The 21,843-nt window shown below is 42.3% G+C and overlaps 1 protein-coding gene across 1 annotated transcript in view; it reads left to right on the forward strand.

The window, feature by feature from the left end:
* The window catches only part of LOC129712534 (collagen alpha-1(XXV) chain), a 628,211-nt gene that overhangs the window by 430,279 nt on the left and 176,089 nt on the right, over window positions 1-21,843 (forward strand). The window contains exons 5-6 of the mRNA XM_055661434.1: window positions 21,481-21,507; window positions 21,640-21,666. Coding sequence (XP_055517409.1) covers window positions 21,481-21,507; window positions 21,640-21,666 — 54 coding nt within the window. The remainder of the gene's footprint in view (window positions 1-21,480; window positions 21,508-21,639; window positions 21,667-21,843) is intronic.

Consider the following 21,843-nt stretch of genomic DNA (forward strand, 5'->3'; position numbering starts at 1 on the left):
TCTCCCACATCCCAAAGACGTGCATGTTTGCAGGTTAATAGGCCTCTGTAAATTGCCCTAACTGTGTAGGGAGTGGTTGGGAAAAGGTAATAACAGAAGCAGTGTAAATAAGTGATCAATGGTCAGCGTGGGCTCAGAGGGCCGAAGGGTTTGTTTCCATGCTGTATCTCTACATTAAACTAAACTAATCTCCACAGAACCAAAGTCAAACTCCAGATGCTATGTTCTAAATGTGTAATTGCAGTGAGATCTGTATTGAAATTGACTCTCCTATGAGTTGTTAAATGTAAAATTCATCGCCAAACAGCCACCTTTCCCAGGCACTCACATTCTTGGGGACTCCACTCTTTATTCCTGACCAGAAACAAACCCGTATTTCCCTCCAGTTAAACTTCTCACTGCCAGAGAAATCTCAGGATACCTTTATTTTCCATTCCTCGTGAACTTGTTCTGACATCTTCAAAGCTGCAAATTGCTGTTCTGGCCATTCATCTTTTGATGAAAACAAGAAGTATTAAAAAGACGCAGCAAGTCAGGCACTGCCAATGGAGAGTCAGGGTTAACACTTCAAGTTACTGATCGTTCCTCAGGTCATCAACCTGAAACATTAAATCCAATTCTTCCTCCACAGTTGCTGCCTGGCCTGCTGAGCACATCTTAACAACTTCAGCATTTATTTCAGTTTTCCAGCATCTGAAGTTTTTTTGATTTTGATCATTCACTGTGTATTAACTTCCATCATGCTCATATATATTTGCACAAATGGAATTTCATATATAACTACCCATTCCTCTTGTTTAATGCTTTTGTAGTCTGTTACAATTCTATTTTTTGTATTACTTTTCCAAATGTTGCTTCTTCTGCAAACTTTGAAATTATGGTCACACTAAAGGCCAAGGCATTTCTATATTTAAAATACTTCTAGGAAATTTCAGAACTCTTCTGTGATTTGAGGCCACATTAATAGTTAAGACTTGTGCATTGTTTCAGAATTCCTTACAGCTGATGGCCAAAATTGGTTGTATAATAGCAGAATAATAATGAATATAAATGGTCAAGGAATGGAACAAGAGACAAAATCTATTAATTCCTTGCAATGCAGGGCCTTTTACAATTGATAATAATTGTGCAGTTTTGGCATGATCTCTTAAACACCTGCATCAATTTTCTACACTCAATTACTCTTCATAGCACCCACTTAAGACTTTCAGCGCTTAGTCTGGCAAACAGTTGAAATGAAAGACTACTTGTCCCACACTAACAATGATGTATTCATGCAATAGAATTGGCTTCTAGGCTTTCCCTCTGATGAACAAAGCAATAATGAGAACCATTTGCAGTCATTCTAGCTCCTTCAAGAACCCAAATGCTCTAAGGATTCTAAGGGTAGTAAGAGGTGACCGTGGCTGACAAGGGAAGACAAGCACAGTATAAAAATAAAAGTGAAGTCGTATAACATAGCATAGATTAGCCGGAAGCCAGAGAATTGGGAACCTTTTAAAGATCAACATAAGTAACTAAAAAGGCAATACGAGGAGAAAAGTTGAAGCTAGCCAAAAATATAAGGAGGATAGTAAGATCTTCTTTAGGTATGTGAAGAGGAAAAAATTAGTTAAGACAAATGTGGGTCCTTTGAAGCCAGAAAGAGGTGCATTTATAATGGGGAACAAGAAAATAGCAGACGAGTTGAACAGGTACTTTGGTCCTGTCTTCACAAGGAAGACACAAAATTAGAGCACATGGTATTGGGGGTAAGGTATTGACATGGATAGAAAATTGTTTCGCAGACAGGAAACAAAGAGTAGGGATTAACGGGTCCCTTTCAGAATGGCAGGCAGTGACTAGTGGGGTGCCGCAAGGCTCGGTGCTGGGACCGCAGCTATTTACAATATACATTAGTGATTTAGATGAATTCATTAAAAAGTAATATTAGCAAATTTGCAGATGACACAAAGCTGGGTGGCAGTGTGAACTTTGAAGAGGATGCTATGAGGATGCAGGGTGACTTGGACAGGTTGGGTTAAATGTGGATAAATGTGAGGTTATCCACTTTGATGGATAGGAAAGGGGAAAGTACAACAAGACCTGGGTGTCCTAGTACATCAGTCACTGAAAGTAAGCATGCAGATACAAGAGGCAGTGAAGAAAGCTAATGGCATGTTGGCCTTCATAACGAGAGGAGTTGAGTATAAGAGCAAAGAAGTCCTTCTGCAGTTGTACAGGACCCTGGTGAGACCACACCTGGAGCATTGTTGCAGTTTTTGTCCCCTAATTTGAGGAAGGGCATTCGTGCTATTGGGGGAGTGCAGCGTTCACGAGGTTAATTTCCAGGATGGTGGGACTGTCATATGATGAAAGAATGGAGCGACTGGGCTTGTAATCACTGGAATTTAGAAGGGTGAGAGGATATCTTATAGAAACGTATAAAATTATTAAAGGATTGGACACACTAGATTCAGGAAACACGTTCCCGATGTCGAGGGAGTCCAGAACTAGGGGCCACAGTTCAAGAATAAGGGGAAGGCCATTTAGAGCTGAGATGAAGAAAAACTTTTTCACACAGAGAGTTGTGAATTTGTGGAATTCTCTGCCTCAGAAGGCAGTGGAGGCCGATTCACTGGATGCATTCAAAAGAAAATTAGATAGAGCTCTAAGGGCGAGTGGAATGAAGGGGTATGGGGAGAAGGCAGGAATGGGGTAGTGATTGTGGATGATCAGCCATGATCACATTGAATGGCAGTGCTGGCTCGAAGGGCCGAATGGCCTACTCCTGCACCTATTGTCTATGTATCTATGAATCTATGATGAATAGAAAAATAAAAGCAAACTAAAACTTGGCCAGACTTTATTTGTCCACTCCACGAGGGGGATCCTCAAGATATTTTCACGACAAGTAAAACATCACACCAGGCAATTCACAAATGGAGCCACGTAGGTGTACATCAATAATACAGGTTATTCAGACCAACCAGAGACTGCTGGTGTACATGCCCCACTTTCACCTCCTCCCATCTTTCCTTCTCAAAATTGTACCCCATTATTCCCTTCTCTTTCTGTCGATTTCTTATTTAACTCTGACAGGCAATTCCATGTTCTGAACATCTTTTGGGTAAATAAGTTTTATTGAGCTCCCTTTATATTTTTTGTGGCCATCTTAACACATTAGACACGCTTTGTATCCACTATAAACAACATTTCATAATTTTAAGGAGCACTAAATGACTCCCTGAATGATTCCCAATGCCGTGATGTCTATTTTGTACCATTTCTGCAAAGCTTCATCCAGTTTTATTGGTTGATTCTGGTTGGATTGCATTGCAACTAGTTAATCCACATCAGTCATGCCCATTTAAAATGATTTCAGCTGCTCCCATCAAAGCTGCTGCAAAACCTTGAGAATCCAAAACCTAACAAAATAACTTCTGAGACAACACTTAGCTACAAATAAAATAAGTGATGCCTTAGTTGTGTCCTCAAGAGAGGTTATTGAGCAGATATTTGTGCTCTGACCATTATTCCATATTCTGCAATTCCTTCCAACATTAAGAGAAATTCCATTCCCCCTAACTTCCCCTGTAACTCATTCTCACCTCAATCCCATGAACCCACCCCATCCCCTTTCACACACACACACACACCAGCTTCTGCCTGTCATTTACACACTCAGGGCATTTTACTATGCTAACAAATCGACCAGTGAGTCATAAGTGTGTGAGAGTGTGTTCTAGTGAGTCCGAAGAAGGGTCCCAACCTGAAACGTCACCCATCCTTTTCCTCCAGAGATGCTGCTAGATCAGCTGAATTACACCAGCAAATTGTGTCTATCTTTGGTATAATCCAGCATCTGCAGTCCTTTGCTTTAAGACATCTGGAGATTTTTCTTCTCCATGTTGGATTGTAAGGCTGCAGATTGATCTCTGAGGGAGGGAAAGTAGAATCCATTTTTGCTTTCAAAGGGGAAGTTGATCAATATTCTAAAATGAGTGAACAGTTCATTTAGAGTAAAAGTAAATAGCTCAATAATCGTGCTGCTGTAAAATTTATCAGTGCCATGAGATTCTATTTAATAGTTTAATGTTAAATGATAAAATAATAATGACTATTTGACCCACTCAATTGGACCAAAATCTTAGAATTGGACCTCAATGAATTTTGTGCATTTCTTTAAAATGTAGGAGGTGCAATAGAGTCAGGTGAAATGTCCAATTGGAGAGAATACTTCACAAACCAAGTGGAGAAAAGGCAGGCCAAGTCATGCAAGGAGAGTACTCTACAATCCAAGTCATAGTCATAGAGTGATACAGTGTGGAAACAAGCCCTTCGGCCCAACTCGCCCAAACCGGCCAACAATGCCGCAGCTACACTAGTCCCACTTGCCCGCACTTGGTCCATATCCCTCCAAACCTGTCCTATCCATGTACCTGTCTAACTGTTTCTTGAACGATGGGATAGTCCTAGCCTTAACTACCACCTCTGGCGGCTTGTTCCATACACCCACACAGTGAGCAAAGTGTTGCCCAACATGACTGAAGACAGTGCCCTCCAACATAACCAAGGGAGGGATTTCCCAAGCACTGGGAGAAAAGCAGTTCCAAATTCCTTTGAGGGTAGAGCTCTCCAGCTTGTGAGAGGAAAACACTTGCATACCCAAATGGGTATAGTGTTCCTTAGTCAATGTGCAGAAAGATCTTCCAAATGTATGTGAGAATAGTGCTCCCCAATCATTTTGGGAATGGACATCCCAACTTAACCGAAGAAAGATCCTCCGTGCTTTTTCAGGAAAATTATTTCCAGAGATCAGGATTGAAATATAGTGCTTAGTAACTTGGTGTAACACAGTCGGCATCAATAATGCCAAAGTGGAGATAGTTGGGAGCTTCAAGTTCCTATGCGTGAATATCATCAACAATTTGTCCTGGACATATTGAAGCTGTAGCAATGTCTCTACATCCTCAAAATAAGAAGGCAGATCAGCATGTCTCCAACAACTTCACCAATTCCTATAGATGCTCTGTATCATCACAGCTTGGTTTGGCACCTGCTCTGCCCAGGACCACAAGAAATTGAGGAGAGTTGTGGATACTGGGCAATACTTCATTGAAATCATCCTCCCCCATCAACACCATTGGTGCTTCACAAGTCTCAGGAAAGGATCATTTTCACTCCAGTCATTCTCTCTTCTTCCCTTTCCCATTAAACAGAAGATACAAAAGCTTGAATGCACACACCATCATATTCAGGAATATATTTTTGATATTGTTATCAGTCTACTGAATGGACTGCCCAAGGTGTAGAGTCAAGCTAGGTGCAGAGCCAATCTCCCAAACATTGTATTTTCTTAAACTCTGTACAGTTACAGAATTATCTCTATAACAATAACACCATATTGCTGTAACACCAAATTCTGCACTCTGGTATTGTTCTCTTTTTCTGCCTGTTGTTACTATGTATGGGGTTGATTGCATTCCAGTAAGGTATGATTTGACTGGATAGTATACCAATACATTTTTCCACTGTATCTCAGTTCTCGTGACAATCATAAACCATCACTATTACTTATCTGAATCCTTTGCCTTTTACATACTCGTGGGCTATGCTGTTGTGGACAGTTGGTGTAGACCAACGCTCTTCCAACCACACTGGGCTGAAGATAATTATGCAAGTCGTAAAGTAATTCAGTTTCAAGATGTTTGATTTGTTTTCCTCCGGGGGCAATCAAAAAACCGAAAGTGTGCATTTCATGTCTTTACACCATTGACCTTTGCCCTTTAAAACTGATTCCTAAATCATGATTGGCAGAAAGCCGGGGCCAAGAGGAGAAATCAATGATGCAGGTTTGCTAGCTTACATAGTTCCAGATCTTTATCCCTCATGAAGAAGTAAAAATACACATCTTGAAAATCAATTGTACTTACTTTTTTTTCACATGCACATTTTTAACCTGCTCATTTCATAGTCATTTCAATTTTGGGAGGATTAGATCCTTCCTCTGCACAAACAATTTATCTGCAATGAACTGAATCTTTGAAAGCTTAACTAAAGATGAGACATAACAATGCCCCTTAGATAATTTGCTCCGCTTTACATCCTGATGTTTAGCAATTCAATAGGTTTGACTGCTGATTATAAAAACAGAAGCAGGTGCATAGAGCACATAAGTGAAATCTTAAATATTTTAGGATTTTGCATCATGCTGAAGATTAAAAATGTAAACTTCTTTTGTATAACTTCATAATAAAATCCAGCAGTCAGAATAGAAAGTAGTTGGTGAACTATGGAAGGAAACAAGAAGTCAAGTTATATCAGAGGAGATTAGATTCAGTCCAAAAGAACGGAATTCCTCATCTTAAAACTAAGAGCACCAGAAAATTGTAGGACTGTGCAGACTTATTTCACAGAATTTACTTCACTTGTCATAACTAAGGTTATTTCAGCTGTTTACACAAATTCCCATAAATATAAATAAGCTATAGCGATAGGTATTTTGTGAACAGTTAATCTCATTGAACAAAATAAATTATTGGCAGCATTTTTTAATCTACAGTCTATTAAAAGATTTAACTTACAATACTGGAAGAATTTGGAATAAGATAATCTTCAATCACCAGTGGGGGCGCTGCGAGTCGGCTGCCCTGCCAACAGTGTGTCCATTATTTAGACTTTTTGGGATTTTTTTTGGTTTGTCTAAGTGTTTGTTTTGGGTGTTTCTCGGTGTGTCTTGCATGGCGGGGGGGTGGGGGGGGAGGGGGGAAACCGTTCTTCAGTCACCATCGGCGGAGAGGCGACTTTTCCATGTAGCTTCTCCGCTTCCCCTCTCACGGCCTAACAGCTTGGATTCGAGTGGCCTTTCCTGGAGTCGGGCCCGGAGCATCAGCAGCAGACGCAGTGTGAACATTTTCCATCGCGGAGTGGGCGAACCCTTGCCGGGGGGTTGCCAGAGAGGAGTGCTCTGATCACTGGCCGCGGACTACAACATCCTCTAGCTGCGAGTGCGGCGTGGACTTTCCATCACATAGTCTACAATCCCTTGCCAGGGATCGCTGTAGAAGAGCTCCGGCTGCGGCCTGCGACCTATAGCATCCTGAAGCCGCAGTCAGCAGAGCTTTTAGCCGCGGGCGGGGCGTGGACTTACCATCCGGAGCCTGGGATCGCCGGAGAGGAGCTCTGACTGCCAGCCTGTGGCCTATAACATTCTGAAGCCGCGGTTTCCGATAAGAAAGTGCCGATTTGGGCACTTCAAGCCGCAGAGTGTGTTCGACCGTCCCGACATCGGAGTTTAGATCATCCCGACGAGAGGGCCTGTACATCCGGCCGTCCATAGTAGTGACTACGGAGGGTTCATGGCCCCGACCATGGGTGAACAAGAGAGGAGGATTGGCTGAACTTTGTGCCTTCCACCACAGTGAAGAATGCTGTGGTGGATGTTTGTGTTAAATCTTATTGTGTATTGTGTGTTCTTTTTAAGTGTATCGCTGCTGCCAATTCATTTCACTGCACCTTTGCGTGTATGTAACAAATAAAATAGTAAGATTAAACGAGAACTTACCAGTTTGAAGTTTGATCTGTATTTTATGAGGAGTTACGATGAGGGATTTCGTGAAGAACCCCGCTTCCACGCATGCGTGTCATTCTTCAAAGCAGCGGTGTGAGGTCACAGGAACCTATAATGATCTAACATAGTAAGATTATCAAAGAGATACCAGTTTTTGATATGATCATAAGAGGGTGGGAGCGGAGGGCACGAAATCCCTCATCGTAACTCCTCATAAAATACAGATCAAACTTCAAACTGGTAAGTTCTCGTTTAATCTTACTATTTTAATTCGGAGTCACGTGAGTGACTTCGTGAAGATTTCAAAGCCCTGTGACCTCATGCCGTGGAACGAGTCCATGCTTCACAACTGCCTTGGGTATTGGGAGAGAGATCATCATTAGTATTTTAAAACACAATTATACAAAGAGTTGTGTGGTCTATAAAAAAAAATATATAACATATTTTTTAAAATTTGAGAATCATAGCCCTGTAACCTTTCGGGCAAATTATTTCATGAACATAAAATGTTTTCTTAATACAATGATGGCTCCAAAACTAACTGGTTTATTTAAAACCTGTGGAAAAACCCTTTTTGAATGACCATCCTAAATTCTGAGGATTTGGTCTGTGGGTACCTGTACAATTTTGCTGAACATGTTCTGCAGTCCCTGGTGAATGAGAGTTAAAACATTAGTGTCTATTCCTGCCATTTTTTTAGGACCTATTTAAGCCACCTTGATATAGTTTGAGTCGTGACCCTTTCATGGCGGTTTTTTTAAGAATAGATAAACACCTCCATACTCTGACCTCGAATGTTCTTAGTATTCTATGTATTGTTAGATGTGTCTTGCTATACACCGTCGTTTGCCATATGGGTGTACCATAAAAATCAAACACTTGACCCGAGGAACCCGATCTGTTTTCTTTTATTAAACCTGTATGACAACACCAGTTTTTCTCGGTGCGATGATCAGGGAGTCCAGGCTCAGTTTGGGGGGAGGGCTGGACTTGTTGTGCGGTAAATAACACCATCACCATCCTCCTGGCGGTTAGAGTGACAACGCTGTTCCATGAGCTACAAGCTCCTCCGCATGTTGAGAAACCCCCCACGTCCCACGGAGTACCTAACCAGCTGCATTCGAGCGGCCGCTCCGTTCCTTGTGATAGGTAATTGGAGAGTGCACTTGTGGCACTATTGAGGCACTGTAGCTCCATCGTTATCATAATGGAGACATTTTAAAATTCCAATACGGCCAGAATGTTCTTGGCCTTTTGGTCGAGGTTGTTGTCCAAGCAGAGGCCCCATTTCTTGATGAGTCCAAGGTACTGCTTCCGTGTTGACAGTCTTAGTGCAGATGAGATGAGATTCATCGTCCTGTCTGACAGCCCAATGTCGTGTAGTGGGTCTTTTAGACTCTACAAATCAATAGCCATAGTCTTATAGCATGGATGACTTTCCATCACTGGATAAATCAACAATTTTTTGGCTATGGATCACTGGAACAGGTTCTAACACTGCCCCCTGTATGACTATAATCCATGATTTAGAAGGTCAGTCGGGTACCTTTTAATTGCCGCGGCCGAGTGTAGTTGACTTTCATCCGGAGTACCTGGGATCGCCGAACGGGGGAAAACGACACCCGGCTTTGTTTACCTATAACATTCTGAAGCCGGTTTTTAGTTTTTTAGTAAGAAAGTGCTAATGATTGCCCCTTTTGTAAGCTCTATATTGCCAAAGTTACTCTTTTGAGTCAATGCCTGCCATATCGAAACCCGCAGCTGACCCAAGTCTTTATCAATAATAAGAGTATCCATCCTAAAATGAATATCTAGAACAAATGTGTTTAGGGTTAAAATCAAATGATAATCCTGGCTCTATTTTATTTAATAAATATGTTTGATACAATTCCGTAATGTTTCCATGAAAACGTATGCTCAATCACCCTTTCGTGTACAATGGGTGTAGCACCATGTGGGGACTGGATTGAACTTTGTGCCTTCCACCACAGTGAGGAATGCTGTGGTGGATGTTTGTGTTAAATCCTATTGTGTATTGTGTGTTCTTTTTAAGTGTATCGCTGCTGCCAATTCATTTCACTGCACCTTTGCGTGTATGTAACAAATAAAATTGACTTTAACTTTGACTTTGACTTTGACAAAATAGAACATTTTTGTAATTCTGTTGGTCCTATTGAATTTTAGTATTCACTAGACCAAATGGGACCCGTTGGGACCCGTTACCCCAACGCAATATCCCACCACTCACCCGTTCCCCCAACACAACCCATTTCCACCACTCACCCATTCCCCCAACGCAATCCGTTCCCCCAACACAATATTCCACCACTCACCCATAGCCCCCAACTGCGCTGGCGTGGCTCATTTCCGCTCATCCACCAACACTCCCCCCCCCCCCTCCCTCACCCTCCCTCATCTCTCCCCTCTCCTCCTCCCCTCCTCCCTCCTCCCTCACCTCTCCCTCCCTTTTTTCTACCCTCAGTCACTCACTCCCTCCCTCCCTACCCCCTTGAAGTCATTGTGAGGTGAAAGCTGTTGTTTTTTTTTAATGTAAATTAGATCCCATTGTGATGTAATTTTGGGGTGGAGCACTGCTGATGGGCAGTTTATGTAAATGAGATCCCATTGTGTTGTCATAGCTGCTAACTGCCACTGCAACTTCAAGTGATTTTTCTCAAACTGAATTATGTAAAGTTTAAAATGTGAATCTTGTAAAATATAACATCAATCTGAACCACCACACCACACCACACCACAGGGCAATTGTGAATAAGGTGGTCCAAACATTCTAGGGCTATCGTGTACCGTTTTGGCATAATTTCAGGATCACATATGCAGACATCCACACACACACACACACACACGCGCACATAGACAGAATAACACATCAAACAAATAAGATGAGAGTTTTAGTAATACATAGATATTCCAACCCTCTGATTTGCCATTCTCTTTGCTGCAAGCATGATCTTAACCAGGAAACAATTTTCCTTATTCAGGAACAATTGTACATTGCTTGATCTTCCCCACAGACATCCCACTCTCTGTTTCAAATATTTTCATGCTGAGGTGTCTGAGAGAAGCAATAACATTTGTAACTCAAAAATGATTTCCCTGAGACTCATATTCTCTCAGCTAGTACTGTGCCAGAAAGGTGCTGAATTATTTAAATATTTCTGTTCACTTTGCAAGTTGTTATATCTGTCACCAACAGTATGCTTTCTTTTCAAATTGGTTGGTAGTAAAGAGAACTATAAGAAAGGTGTGGCCTTATCCTTTTCATATTAATTTAAGTTGTATATTATTTTTAAATAAAACTGATCTAACAAATTTATAAATAGTGATTGAGTCTAAGGCCTTGGAAGTGGTGTATATGAAAAACGTTCAATGTGTGTGATCACCACAACTTTATTGGAGTTCATGAAAGTCCATGAATAGGATAGGATTTATCCCATCCTATGGACTTTCATTTAGTATCACATCGCTACCCAGGAGTTTTTACATTTTAATTTCAATGTTTCAATGTTTCCTTCCATACTTCCATGTCTTTTTTCTGCCTTTTCTCTTTATCTATCTATCTATCTATCTATCTATCTATCTATCTATCTATCTATCTATCTATCTATCTATCTATCTATCTTTAAAACTCTGTGTGTGTCTGGCTGTGTGGCTGTGTGTGTTTCTGACTTGTGGCTGCCAGCCTTTGATTCATTGCCACGACAACACCCGACCCACAAACGCCCTGATTTTTTCCATTTCGGTAGAGATTTCACTTTTCATTCCAAGTATCCACTCCTCATTAAATTTTGTCGTGTATATGTACACATTTTTAATCAAATCCTTCTCCCCCCCACTCACTAATTTTGTCGCCTCCTGCTGGCCAGCGACCATAACGGCTGCTGGCGCCCGCATCTCACCTCAAAGACGCCATTTAAAAACAGCCGCACTGCTGATTCCTGAGCCGCTTGAGTTGGAGGACCACGTCTCCCGTGGGGGCTATGGGTAGGGAACGGCTGCGTTGGGGAAGCAGACCCAACGGGTCTGCACTTGGTCTAGTATCCTATAATATTCATCTTTATCAACCAAACAGTTCACTTTCAAAGTAATTACTGGCTGTGCATCAATTATAAACAGTGCTAATGAAATTAATATCATGAGGCTCTGAAATCAATATTTACTATGATTGATATATTGTTGATAAGCTCAGAACACCTTGTTTAATATTTCTGTTTTGGGGATAAAACAATGATGGCAAATTCAGAGGATGCAGCCTATGCTGAGATTGTTGTGTTTGAAGATATCTTCTGAACGTTTCTCTTTCTTAAGGATAAAGGGAAAATCTTTTAGGACTGAGATGAGAAAAACATTTTTTACACAGAGAGTGGTGAATCTCTGGAATTCTCTGCCACAGAATGTAGTTGAGGCCAGTTCATTGGCTATATTTAAGAGGGAGTTAGAAGTGGCCCTTGTGGCTAAAGGGATCAGGGGGTATGGAGAGAAAGCAGGTACAGGATACTGAGTTGGATGATCATACATGATCATATTGAATGGCGGTGCAAGCTCGAAGGGCCGAATGGCCTATTCCTGCACCTATTTTCTATGTTTCTATGTTAAGTTCTATGTTAGAAGCATACGGTACAATCATTTTGTAGAACACTAAAAATGGTCCTTCAGGACGCAAAGAGTTAATGGGTTGCAATTTTAAATGTAATTATTATAACTTTAAATCTGTAATAGTCTTTCTCAAGAACTTCTCAGTTTCAGGTTGATTTCCTACCTTCACAATCAAGCATTGGCTGTCTGTGTATTTAGCCTTATTTAGAAACCACATGTTACCTTAATGCACATATGGAAAAGCACTCTTTAACTATGAATATTATCACAAAGACATAATATAATTTGTTCAAAGAAATATGATCTGTAACAGATGCATTAGTTTACATTGAATAGTCACACTGCACGATTCTGTTGTCATACTCTCTGCCTCTGGCTCAGTCACTTGTGCTCCGTAAGCAGACAGCTACTGGTCGTTTCTTGCCATATTGTTCCAATTACTGTATTTTACAGGTCCGTGTCTCCTGCAGTGTTTCTTTTACTTTGCTGTTAAAAAGTCCCAAAGGCGTATGTTTTACTGTTGACATAAATCACCCACTAAGAACCCAAAGACTCTCCTCCAACTATATATTTCCCGAACATTTGTGATCCCATGACTTAACTCTTCCATCTTGTTTGGGTGTTTTAATCACCCAGGGTATCAAGTGGTCAGATGGCAAATCAATAGATGTTTTGTTTAAGTATGAGACACATTAATCATATCCCGATATCTTACTTTTGTTTATAAAGCTACCATTTTGGTATCCTCCTCGGCCCAGGTGGAGCATTTCACACAACATTCAATACATCGCCAGCGTTGCCTTCTTCCTCCTCTGGAACATTTCCAAACTTCATGACCCTGGTGGTTTCTGCTGTAAATACTTCATCCATTCAACTAGGAAACTGAAATCAGGAGCAGATGATTTATCCCTCAGAGCCTTCTCTACGATTCAATGAAATCGTGGCAGATCTGTGATTCTTCCTCTATATCCGCATCGCTTCTACATATCTCTTGATACTTTTGGTCAACTAAAAACAAACTTTTGGATTCCTGGGATAAATAGGTTGACCATGACAAAAGATTAAACAGACTGGGTCTTGTGCCCTCTGGGATTTAGAATTGGAGATGATAATTATACATATCGAATTCTAAATTATACCCCATTCCTGCCTTCTCCCCATATACCCTGACTCCGCTATCTTTAAGAGCCTCCACCGCCCTCTGAGGCTGAGAATTCCACAGACTGACAAATCTCTGTGTGAAAAAGTGTTTCCTCATCTCTGTTCTAAATGGCTTACCCCTTATTCTTAAACTGTGGCCCCAGGTTCAGGATTCTCCCAATGTCAGGAACATGTTTCCTGCCTCTAGGGTGTCCTAACCCTTAATAGTCTTATATGTTTCAATAAGATCTCCTTTCATCCTTCTAAATTCCAGAGTATACAAGCCCAGCCTCTCCATTCACTCAGCATATGACATTCCGCCATCCCGAAAATTAACCTTGAAATTAACCTACGCTGCACTCCCTCAATAGCAAGAATGTCCTTCCACAAATTTGGAGACCAAAACTGCACACAATACTCCAGGTGTGGTCTCACTAGGGCCGTGTACAACTACAGCAGGACCTCTTTGCTTCTATACTCAACTCTTTTTATGAAGGCCAACATGCCATTTGCTTTCTTCACTGCCTGCTGTACCTACATGCTTACTTTCATTGACTGATGAACAAGGTCACCCAGAATCCATTGTACTTCCCCTTTTCCCAACTTGACCACATTTAGATAATAACCTGCCTTCATATTTTTGCTACCAAAGTGGATAACCTCACATTTATCCACATTAAACTGCATCTGCCATGCATCTGCCCACTCACCCAACCTGTCCAAGTCACCCTGCACTCTCATAGCATCCGCCTCAAAGTTCACACTGCCACCCAGCTTAGAGTCATCTGCAAATTTGCTAATGTTACTTGTAATGCCTTCATCTAAATCATTAACATATATTGTAAATAGCTGCAGCCACAGCACCGAGCCTTGCGGCACCCCACTAGTTACTGCCTGCCATTCTGAAAGGGACCCGTTAATCCCTACTCTTTGTTTCCTGTCTGCCAACCAATTTTCTATCCATGTCAGCACTCTACCCCCAATACCATGTGCCCTAATTTTGCCCACTAATCTCCTATGTGGGACCTTATCAAATGCTTTCTGAAAGTCCAGGTACACTACATCCACTGGCTCTCCCTTTGTCCATTTTCCTAATTACATCCTCAAAAAATTCCAGAAGATTAGTCAAGCATGATTTCCCCTTCGTAAATCCATGGTGACTCGGACCGATCCTATTACTGCTATCCAAATGTGCCACTATTTCATCTTTTACCATTTACTCCAGCATTTTCCCCACCACTGATATCAGGCTAACTGGTCTATAATTCCTTGTTTTCTCTCTCCTGCCTTTCTTAAAAAGTGGGATAACATTAGCTCCCCTCCAATCCACAGAAACTGATCCTGAATCTATAGAATATTGGAAAATGATCACCAATGAGACCACGATTTCTAGAGCCAAAAGCTTTAAGTACCCTGGGATGTAGACCATCAGGCCCTGGGGATTTATCAGCCTTCAATCCCATCAGTCTACCCAACACCATCTCCTGCCTAATGTGGATTTCCTTCAGTTCCTCCATCACCCCAGATCCTCTGACCACTAGTACATCAGGAAGATTGTTTGTGTCCTCCTTAGTGAAGATGGATCCAAAGTACCTGTTCAACTCATCTGCCATTTCCTTGTTCCCCATAATAAACAACTAATTCTTAACTAAGGTCTTAACTAATTTTCTCCTCTTCAAATAACCAAAGAAGCTTTTACTATCCTACTTTATATTCTTGGCTAACTTACCTTCGTACCTCTTCTTTTCTTCCCGTATTGTCTTTTTAGTTATCTGTTATTAGTTATTTTAGACACAAAAGGCAGGTGTAACTCAGCGAGTCAGGCAGCATCTCTGGAGAGAAAAAAACAGGTCGTGTTTAGGGTCAAGACCCTTCTTCTGTCTATTCCTTATATCCTTAAATTGTTTAAAGATGTTTCCTCAACAAGTGGAATGTCTATGTTTTTGTTAATTGAAGCTTTCACAAAATTCATTAATAATGGATGTTCCTCTGTAAGAGTCAAATCGAATGCCTGGTGTGTTGATGAGTGCATCACAATGGAGCATAAAGAGGAGGGGAGAGGCACACTGGAGCAGAGAGGACAGAGGCAGCTCATGAGTGCCTCTGTTAGGAGCCCAAGTAACTGGTGTTATACAAGGGGAAATTCCCACCAGTGTGGATGATGGCTAGAACAGTACATGGGAGGTGGTGGGGGAATGTATGAAGGATCTTCAGATGTTGGTTTATACCGAAGATAGACACAAAATGCTGGGGTAACTCAGCGGGTCAGGCAGCATCTCTGGAGAAAAGCAAAGGGTAACGTCTCTCAGTCTGAAGAACGGTTTCGACCCGAAACAATACCCATTCCTTTTCTCCAGAGATGCTGCCTGACCCGCTGAGTTACTCCAGCATTTGTGTCTAGGGGGTGGGGGGTGAAGGGAGGTTCTAAATTAGCAGGCAAGCAATAAATGGCCAGTGAAGAGCTGAAGAAAAAAAATCGCACAGCTCTGCTTTCTACTCATTCCAGGTTGTAAATTCTGGCTCTGAAATACAGCTCCTTGCATTGTATTTCTTTGGTACTACATTGGTCAGATCATTTCCCTCCTCTCTCTCTCCTCTCCTCCCCCTCTTCTCTCCCCCCCTCTTTCTCTCTCCCCCTCTCTCTCTCTCTCTCTCTCTCTATCTCTCTCCCTCCTCCTCTCTCTCCCCTCTCTCTCCTCCCCTCTCTCTCTCTCTCTCTCCTCCTCTCTCTCCCTCTCTCTCTCCCACTCTCTCTCTCTCCCCTCCTCTCTCTCTCCCTCCTCTCCCTCCTCTCTCTCTCTCTCTCTCCCCCCCCCCCCCTCCCACTCTCTCTCTCCCCTCCTCTCTCTCCCTCCCCCTCCCCTCTCTCCCCTCCTCTCTCTCCCCTCTCTCTCTCTCTCCCCCCTCTCTCCCCTCCCTCCTCACTCTCCCCTCCTCTCTCTCTGCCCCCCTCCCTTTCTTCCCCTCTCTCTCTCTCCTCAACCTCTCTCCCCCCTCTCCCTCTCTCTCCACTCTCTATTCCCCCTCCCCTCTCTCTCCCCCTGTGCCCTCCGTCCTCTCCCCCCCTCACTCTCCCCTCCCTCTCTCTCCATCCCTCCCTCTCTCTCCTCCCCTCTCCCCCCCCATCTCCCTCCCCCCCCTCCTCTACCCCCCCCCCCCCCCCCGTATGTGTGGGGGTGGTTAGTGTGCTTGTGAAGCCGCAGCCCCCCCCCCCCCCCCCCCCCCCCCCCCCCCGCCGCACGTTGAGGGGACAGGACCCAACTGGTCCCCTTGGTCTAGTAACATTTAAAAGACATTTGGATGGGTACATGGATAGGAAAAGTCTTTAATGGGACTATCTTAGATGGGCCATCTTGGTCGGCAGAGACGAGCTAGGCCAATGGGCCTGTTTTCATGTTCTATGAATCTATGACTATTTTTATTCTGTTATCTGGTGCACATGTTTTCTTTCTGGCCCATATGGTTATAAAACTGGTTGTAGGGGTAACATCAGGAGTTCCCTTCACTGATAAGAGGAATACAGGTGATAAAGTTGGTTACAGAGCAACGGTAGTCCAGATCTGAACTCACCACTAATCCTGGTGGATGTGAGTCAATGCTGATGGTTTATTTTGCTGCAGTCATTCTGCTCATTGCTTTTGGACCAAGAGCCCATCACTTCTTGTGAATAGGAATATGATGTAAGAAAACTAGAACTAATGGGTTAACGGATTGCTTCATCCGACTTGGTGTTGAATGTAGTGCAAAAGATTGTAGGTGCTACTGCTGATGTTAAAGTCTTATTGGCTTCAGAAGTAACCAAGAAACATGAGAGACAACAGTTAGCTTTTATTGTCTTTTCTCTCCTGAAAATTGTTCTATAAGATTCATAACATATGTTTAAAGTTCTGAGAATGAGAGTTATCAGATTTGTCGTCAGTGCTCTTTTCCCTCAAACAATACAAGACACAGAGGCACAACATTTTCAGCTTGTTGCCACGGAGGCTAACACTCATATTCATGTCCACGGTCTGTCCCACTCTTCGTGTATCTCACTCTTTCTGATTAATGAGAGTTGCTAAAATTGTGAACATAAGGACATAATAAACAGAAGCAGGAGAAGTCCGTGTTGCTTCTCATGCCTGCTTTGTCATCCCATCAGAACGTGTCTGATCTATTACCTCAGTGCCACTTTGTAGCGCTAATCCTATTTCTCTTCTCATTCCTTTCACATCCCAAAATATATCAATCTCTGTCTTTAATTTACTTATGGTCTGAGTTTCCACTACCCTCTTGGGCAGTGAGATCCAACATCCTCTGGGGGTAAAGGAATTTCTTCTCATCTCTGTCCTGAATGGCTGACCTCTTATTTTGCCACCCAGTCAGGAAAAATATCCCCCTTGCTTCCTTGCATCCCTTAATGATTTAGTTTTAGTACATTGCATTTTTATCTTTATTTTTGCCTTCATCCAACATCCTTTGCTCAACTTCTGCAGTTTGTTTCTGATCCTCCAGTGAATTACATTTTTTATATTGGCTAAGTCCAGATCTGGACTTCTGTAGCTCTGTAACCAACTTGATCATCAGTGTTCCGCTTATCAGTGAATGAAACTCTTGATATTACATCTACACCCAGCTTTACAACCACAAGGGATCAGCTGGCAGACAGAATGGTTTGGGATGGCACGGTGGCGCAGCAGTTGGCTTACAGTGCCTGGGACCCAGGTTTAATCCTGACTACGGATGCTGTCTGTATGGAGTTTGTACGTTCTGCTCATGTCCGCGTGAGTTTTCCATGGGTGCTCTGGTTTCCTCCCACACTCTAAAGATATACAGGCTTGTAAGTTAATTGGCGTTGGTAAAATTGTAAATTGTCCCAAATGTGCGTAGGATAGTGTTAGTGTGCGGGGATCGCTAGTCGGGGCAGACTCAGTGGGCCGAAGGGCCTGCCTGTTTCCGCGCTGTATCTCTAAGCTAAACTAAACTGCACTTTTTCATTGGACTCTGCCTTTTAAATACAGCACTCTGACTTCCAATTCCCAATGGCCAACTCTAGATTTTGCATGGCATTTTGACTAAGTACCTGACCCGGATGTTTAAATCAGTGATAGTAGTCTGTGAAATCCAGGTCACTAATAGAATATCCTGAATTACAAGTGGCAGGTAAAGGTAATGTTAATATTGAACTTGTGACCATTGAAGGCATTTGATAACACCAATAACAGGCAGTTTCAACCAACTGCATGTCATCTCAGCTACTTTGAGTACCACCGTGACTCATGGCCTTTATTGCCTGCTTTTTAAAGATGACCCCAATTCAAAATACAAGCAATACAAAAATATTTTTGTTCACTCTAGGATTATTCCTGTAGAAATTGTTATACACAAAATGTCTCAGGCAAAAGTAGCAAAAACTTAAATTTTTATTTGAGAAAAAAAAAAGAACTCCTCCCTTTACTGGGAATTTGTATTCGGCAGTAAATGCAAGTCCTCGTTTTGTAACCTTTTTCAAGTTGATTGCATGTTGCAGGATACCCCCTCACTGAGTGTGAATTAATGTGTCCCATGTGAGTCTGTTCTCGTTTGATCACAGAAACCATGCCAGCAGCAAGCAGAGCTCTTTGTACCACACATTTCTCACTTTGGCTCGAAGTCTGATGCCATTAAACCTGTCACAATTTATATGCAGAACCTATCCAAATAAACTCTAAATTAAATTAAGGCTCCTGTGCCTGCTGCATCCTCATGTGACGTACTGATTTAAGATCAAGACTCAGGAAGTCGACAATGACATCACTTCTTCCTTCCACATCGAAAGCCAACACTCCAAAATGTAACTGGATTATCGCTGAGAAAGCTTTGGAAAACATAATTTAGAGAACCACAACTTGGAATTTGTCCAAATTGTTTCATGGCGGTGGCAACCGCAGTACTGAAGAATATGAGTGCAATATTTAAACATCGATGGAGGACTGTATCACTGCCTGTAGGACGGCAGACATTTGTATGTGGTTCCCAGCTGATGGACAATGCTTTAGCAGCTGAGCATTGAGTTAAAAAAGTACTCGTCAGGTGGATCAATTAACATGATATTATAAGAAGAAACTTCCAAACTGCTGGCCATGTATTTCTCCCTTAAAAACAGGAAATGAGCATTTGAGAAGCGTACTGTTCACACTTCCTCAGGAAAAACGTTTCAGGCATACCTGCACCAAGTTGCTCCTCACTTTCTCATATCTGGTGATGGGCTGTTCAGGAATCTAAGCCATTAACCCCACTGCATATTTACACATAGAGGAAGGCAGACATGCACGGAGCAGGCCTGTCCCAATGCTCCAGACCATTAAAATGGCAGCTCAGTATTCATGGCCCACGGCAGCCGGCAGCCTGAAGCCGTGGTCTGCAGAGTTTCAGCTGGCGCGGCGTCGACAGCCCAGGACCCCTCATGGGGGACCCGGGAGAAGAAGGAGCTTCCACCGCCAGCCCGCGGCCAACTTCTATCGCGGACCCGGCGTGGACTTACCATCACCGGGGATCCCTGGAGGGGGAGCTTCGACCACCGGCCCTGCGGTATGCGGTGCGTCTGGCTGCGGCGGGGACTTTAAATCATCGACCGCCGGCCTGCGGCCTACACCATCCTGAAGCTGCGGTCTCCGGTGGGGAAGAGCCGATCCTGGACTGACTCTGGACTCTGGTCCCGACCACGGGGGGAAATGGAGGAGGACTGGCCAATTTTTGTGCCTTCCACCACAGTGATGAATGCTGGGTGGATGTTTGTGTTAAATTTTTATTGTGTATTGTGTGTTCTTTCTCATTGTATCGCTGCTGACATATTCATTTCACTTGTACTTTATGTGCAATGTGACGAATAAACCCGTATTGTATTGTATTGTATAGCAAGAGTTTAAGGTTTCATCCTCCTCTCTACCTATAAGAAAATCAAACCTACCTTTCTGAATCCCACTGCAGTTTACTATACATGATTCTAACCTGGGAGTCAATCCCATTCCCTGCAAGTGCTCACCCCATCATATTGTTAGATCAAGATCCTTGACTGGACCAGATCTGTAAAAAATAAATAGTGCAAAATCACATTACAACACGGTTGTATTTGCCTTTAACCCTGCCTGTTTGATATTTTCCAGTGCTATTGAAATGAAAATTATTTTGTGCATCAGCCTGCTGAAATTAAAAGAGGGTCTTAAGAATGAGATCAATTTTACACAAAACAAATGGCAGAGCATCATAAATTAACCATGTTTGCTGATGTTAATGAGCTACAGTTTGGCCCTAAAAACGACATATGTCAGAAACATAATGTTATTTTTACATTAAGCTCTTTGGTTTAAAGTTTTAGGATGGTGCCTTCAAATTAAACCAATGCAGATTATATACACAACACGCTGTGAACAATTTGGTTTCTACCTTTAAAAAACAGCACTGTTTCAATTAACAATTAATTACACATTTTGGCATTGTTATTTACCAGTAATTTACCTTGTGTTGTCAAAGTCCTTCATGGCAATGGAGGAATTCCAAACCTTCAATAAATCAGCGAGGCAGCGTGTCTGGAGATTATGACGTAATGCACAGGACAGGAGGGAGATGATCCCTTTTATTGGCACAGATTTATTGGACACTTGTCTTCAAGACCACACAAGCCACTTCATCTGCAGCGGAATCCATCTGCTCATTAAAATCTCCCTTATTGTTTGAATTTGTGACACGTATGTCTCTGCTGTTCTGTGATAAGTAGGTAGCCAAAACGGTATCAAAATAAAATGCAGAAAATACAGGAATTGCACAGCAGGTCAGCGATAAGATTGGAAAGTGATAAGAATCGTGAATATTTCGAGTTTGATTTTCCACTACGCGTTGCCTGTGCTAATTAGAGCTCTATACCTAGTATTAAGCTTGGGTATGATGCCCTGTGAGGAAAAGAATGCCCATTAGATTAAAGTCTGGACTATGCCGATGAGCTGTCTGTAACCCTGTTACAGCCCAATCACAGTCTGTCCACCATTGACTGGAAAATGAGGTGGTGAATGAGAGGGCTGTGAGCCGCTAGCAAACCCTTAATTCAAAATTAAATACAGTCTTTTTTTCTAATAAAACAATCTAATAATACAAATTGATTGCAAATTTGAATACAGTTTTGAGGGACGAAATAATGACTCTAAATTGTTCTTTTGCAGGGTCCACCCGGTCCAAAAGGTGACAAGGTTCGTGATATCAAGTTTTACAGATTTACGTAAACATCCTCCTATTTCTATAGAGCATCCTCCTCCAAACAGAATTCTTAATTTCTCATTGCTTTTGCGGAGAGAGTAATCGAACATGTTTGTGTGTTTCAGGGTGATCAAGGCGATCAGGGGCCGAGGGTAAGTTTTCAACAAAAGCATTTCAAGGTGTTTTGCATGATGACTTGAGTGCAGTCATTGAAAAGCCGGTGTCTTTGTTAGAGCACATCTCTCAATTCCTTGTCAGTTTCATTGACCAAAGGACAATCCTGGTGTTTTTAAGCAAAATTTAAAGTAGTTAAGCTAAGTCAATCAGGG

Source organism: Leucoraja erinacea, chromosome 1, assembly GCF_028641065.1.
Source record: "Leucoraja erinacea ecotype New England chromosome 1, Leri_hhj_1, whole genome shotgun sequence".
NCBI classification, from domain to species: Eukaryota; Metazoa; Chordata; class Chondrichthyes; order Rajiformes; family Rajidae; genus Leucoraja; species Leucoraja erinaceus.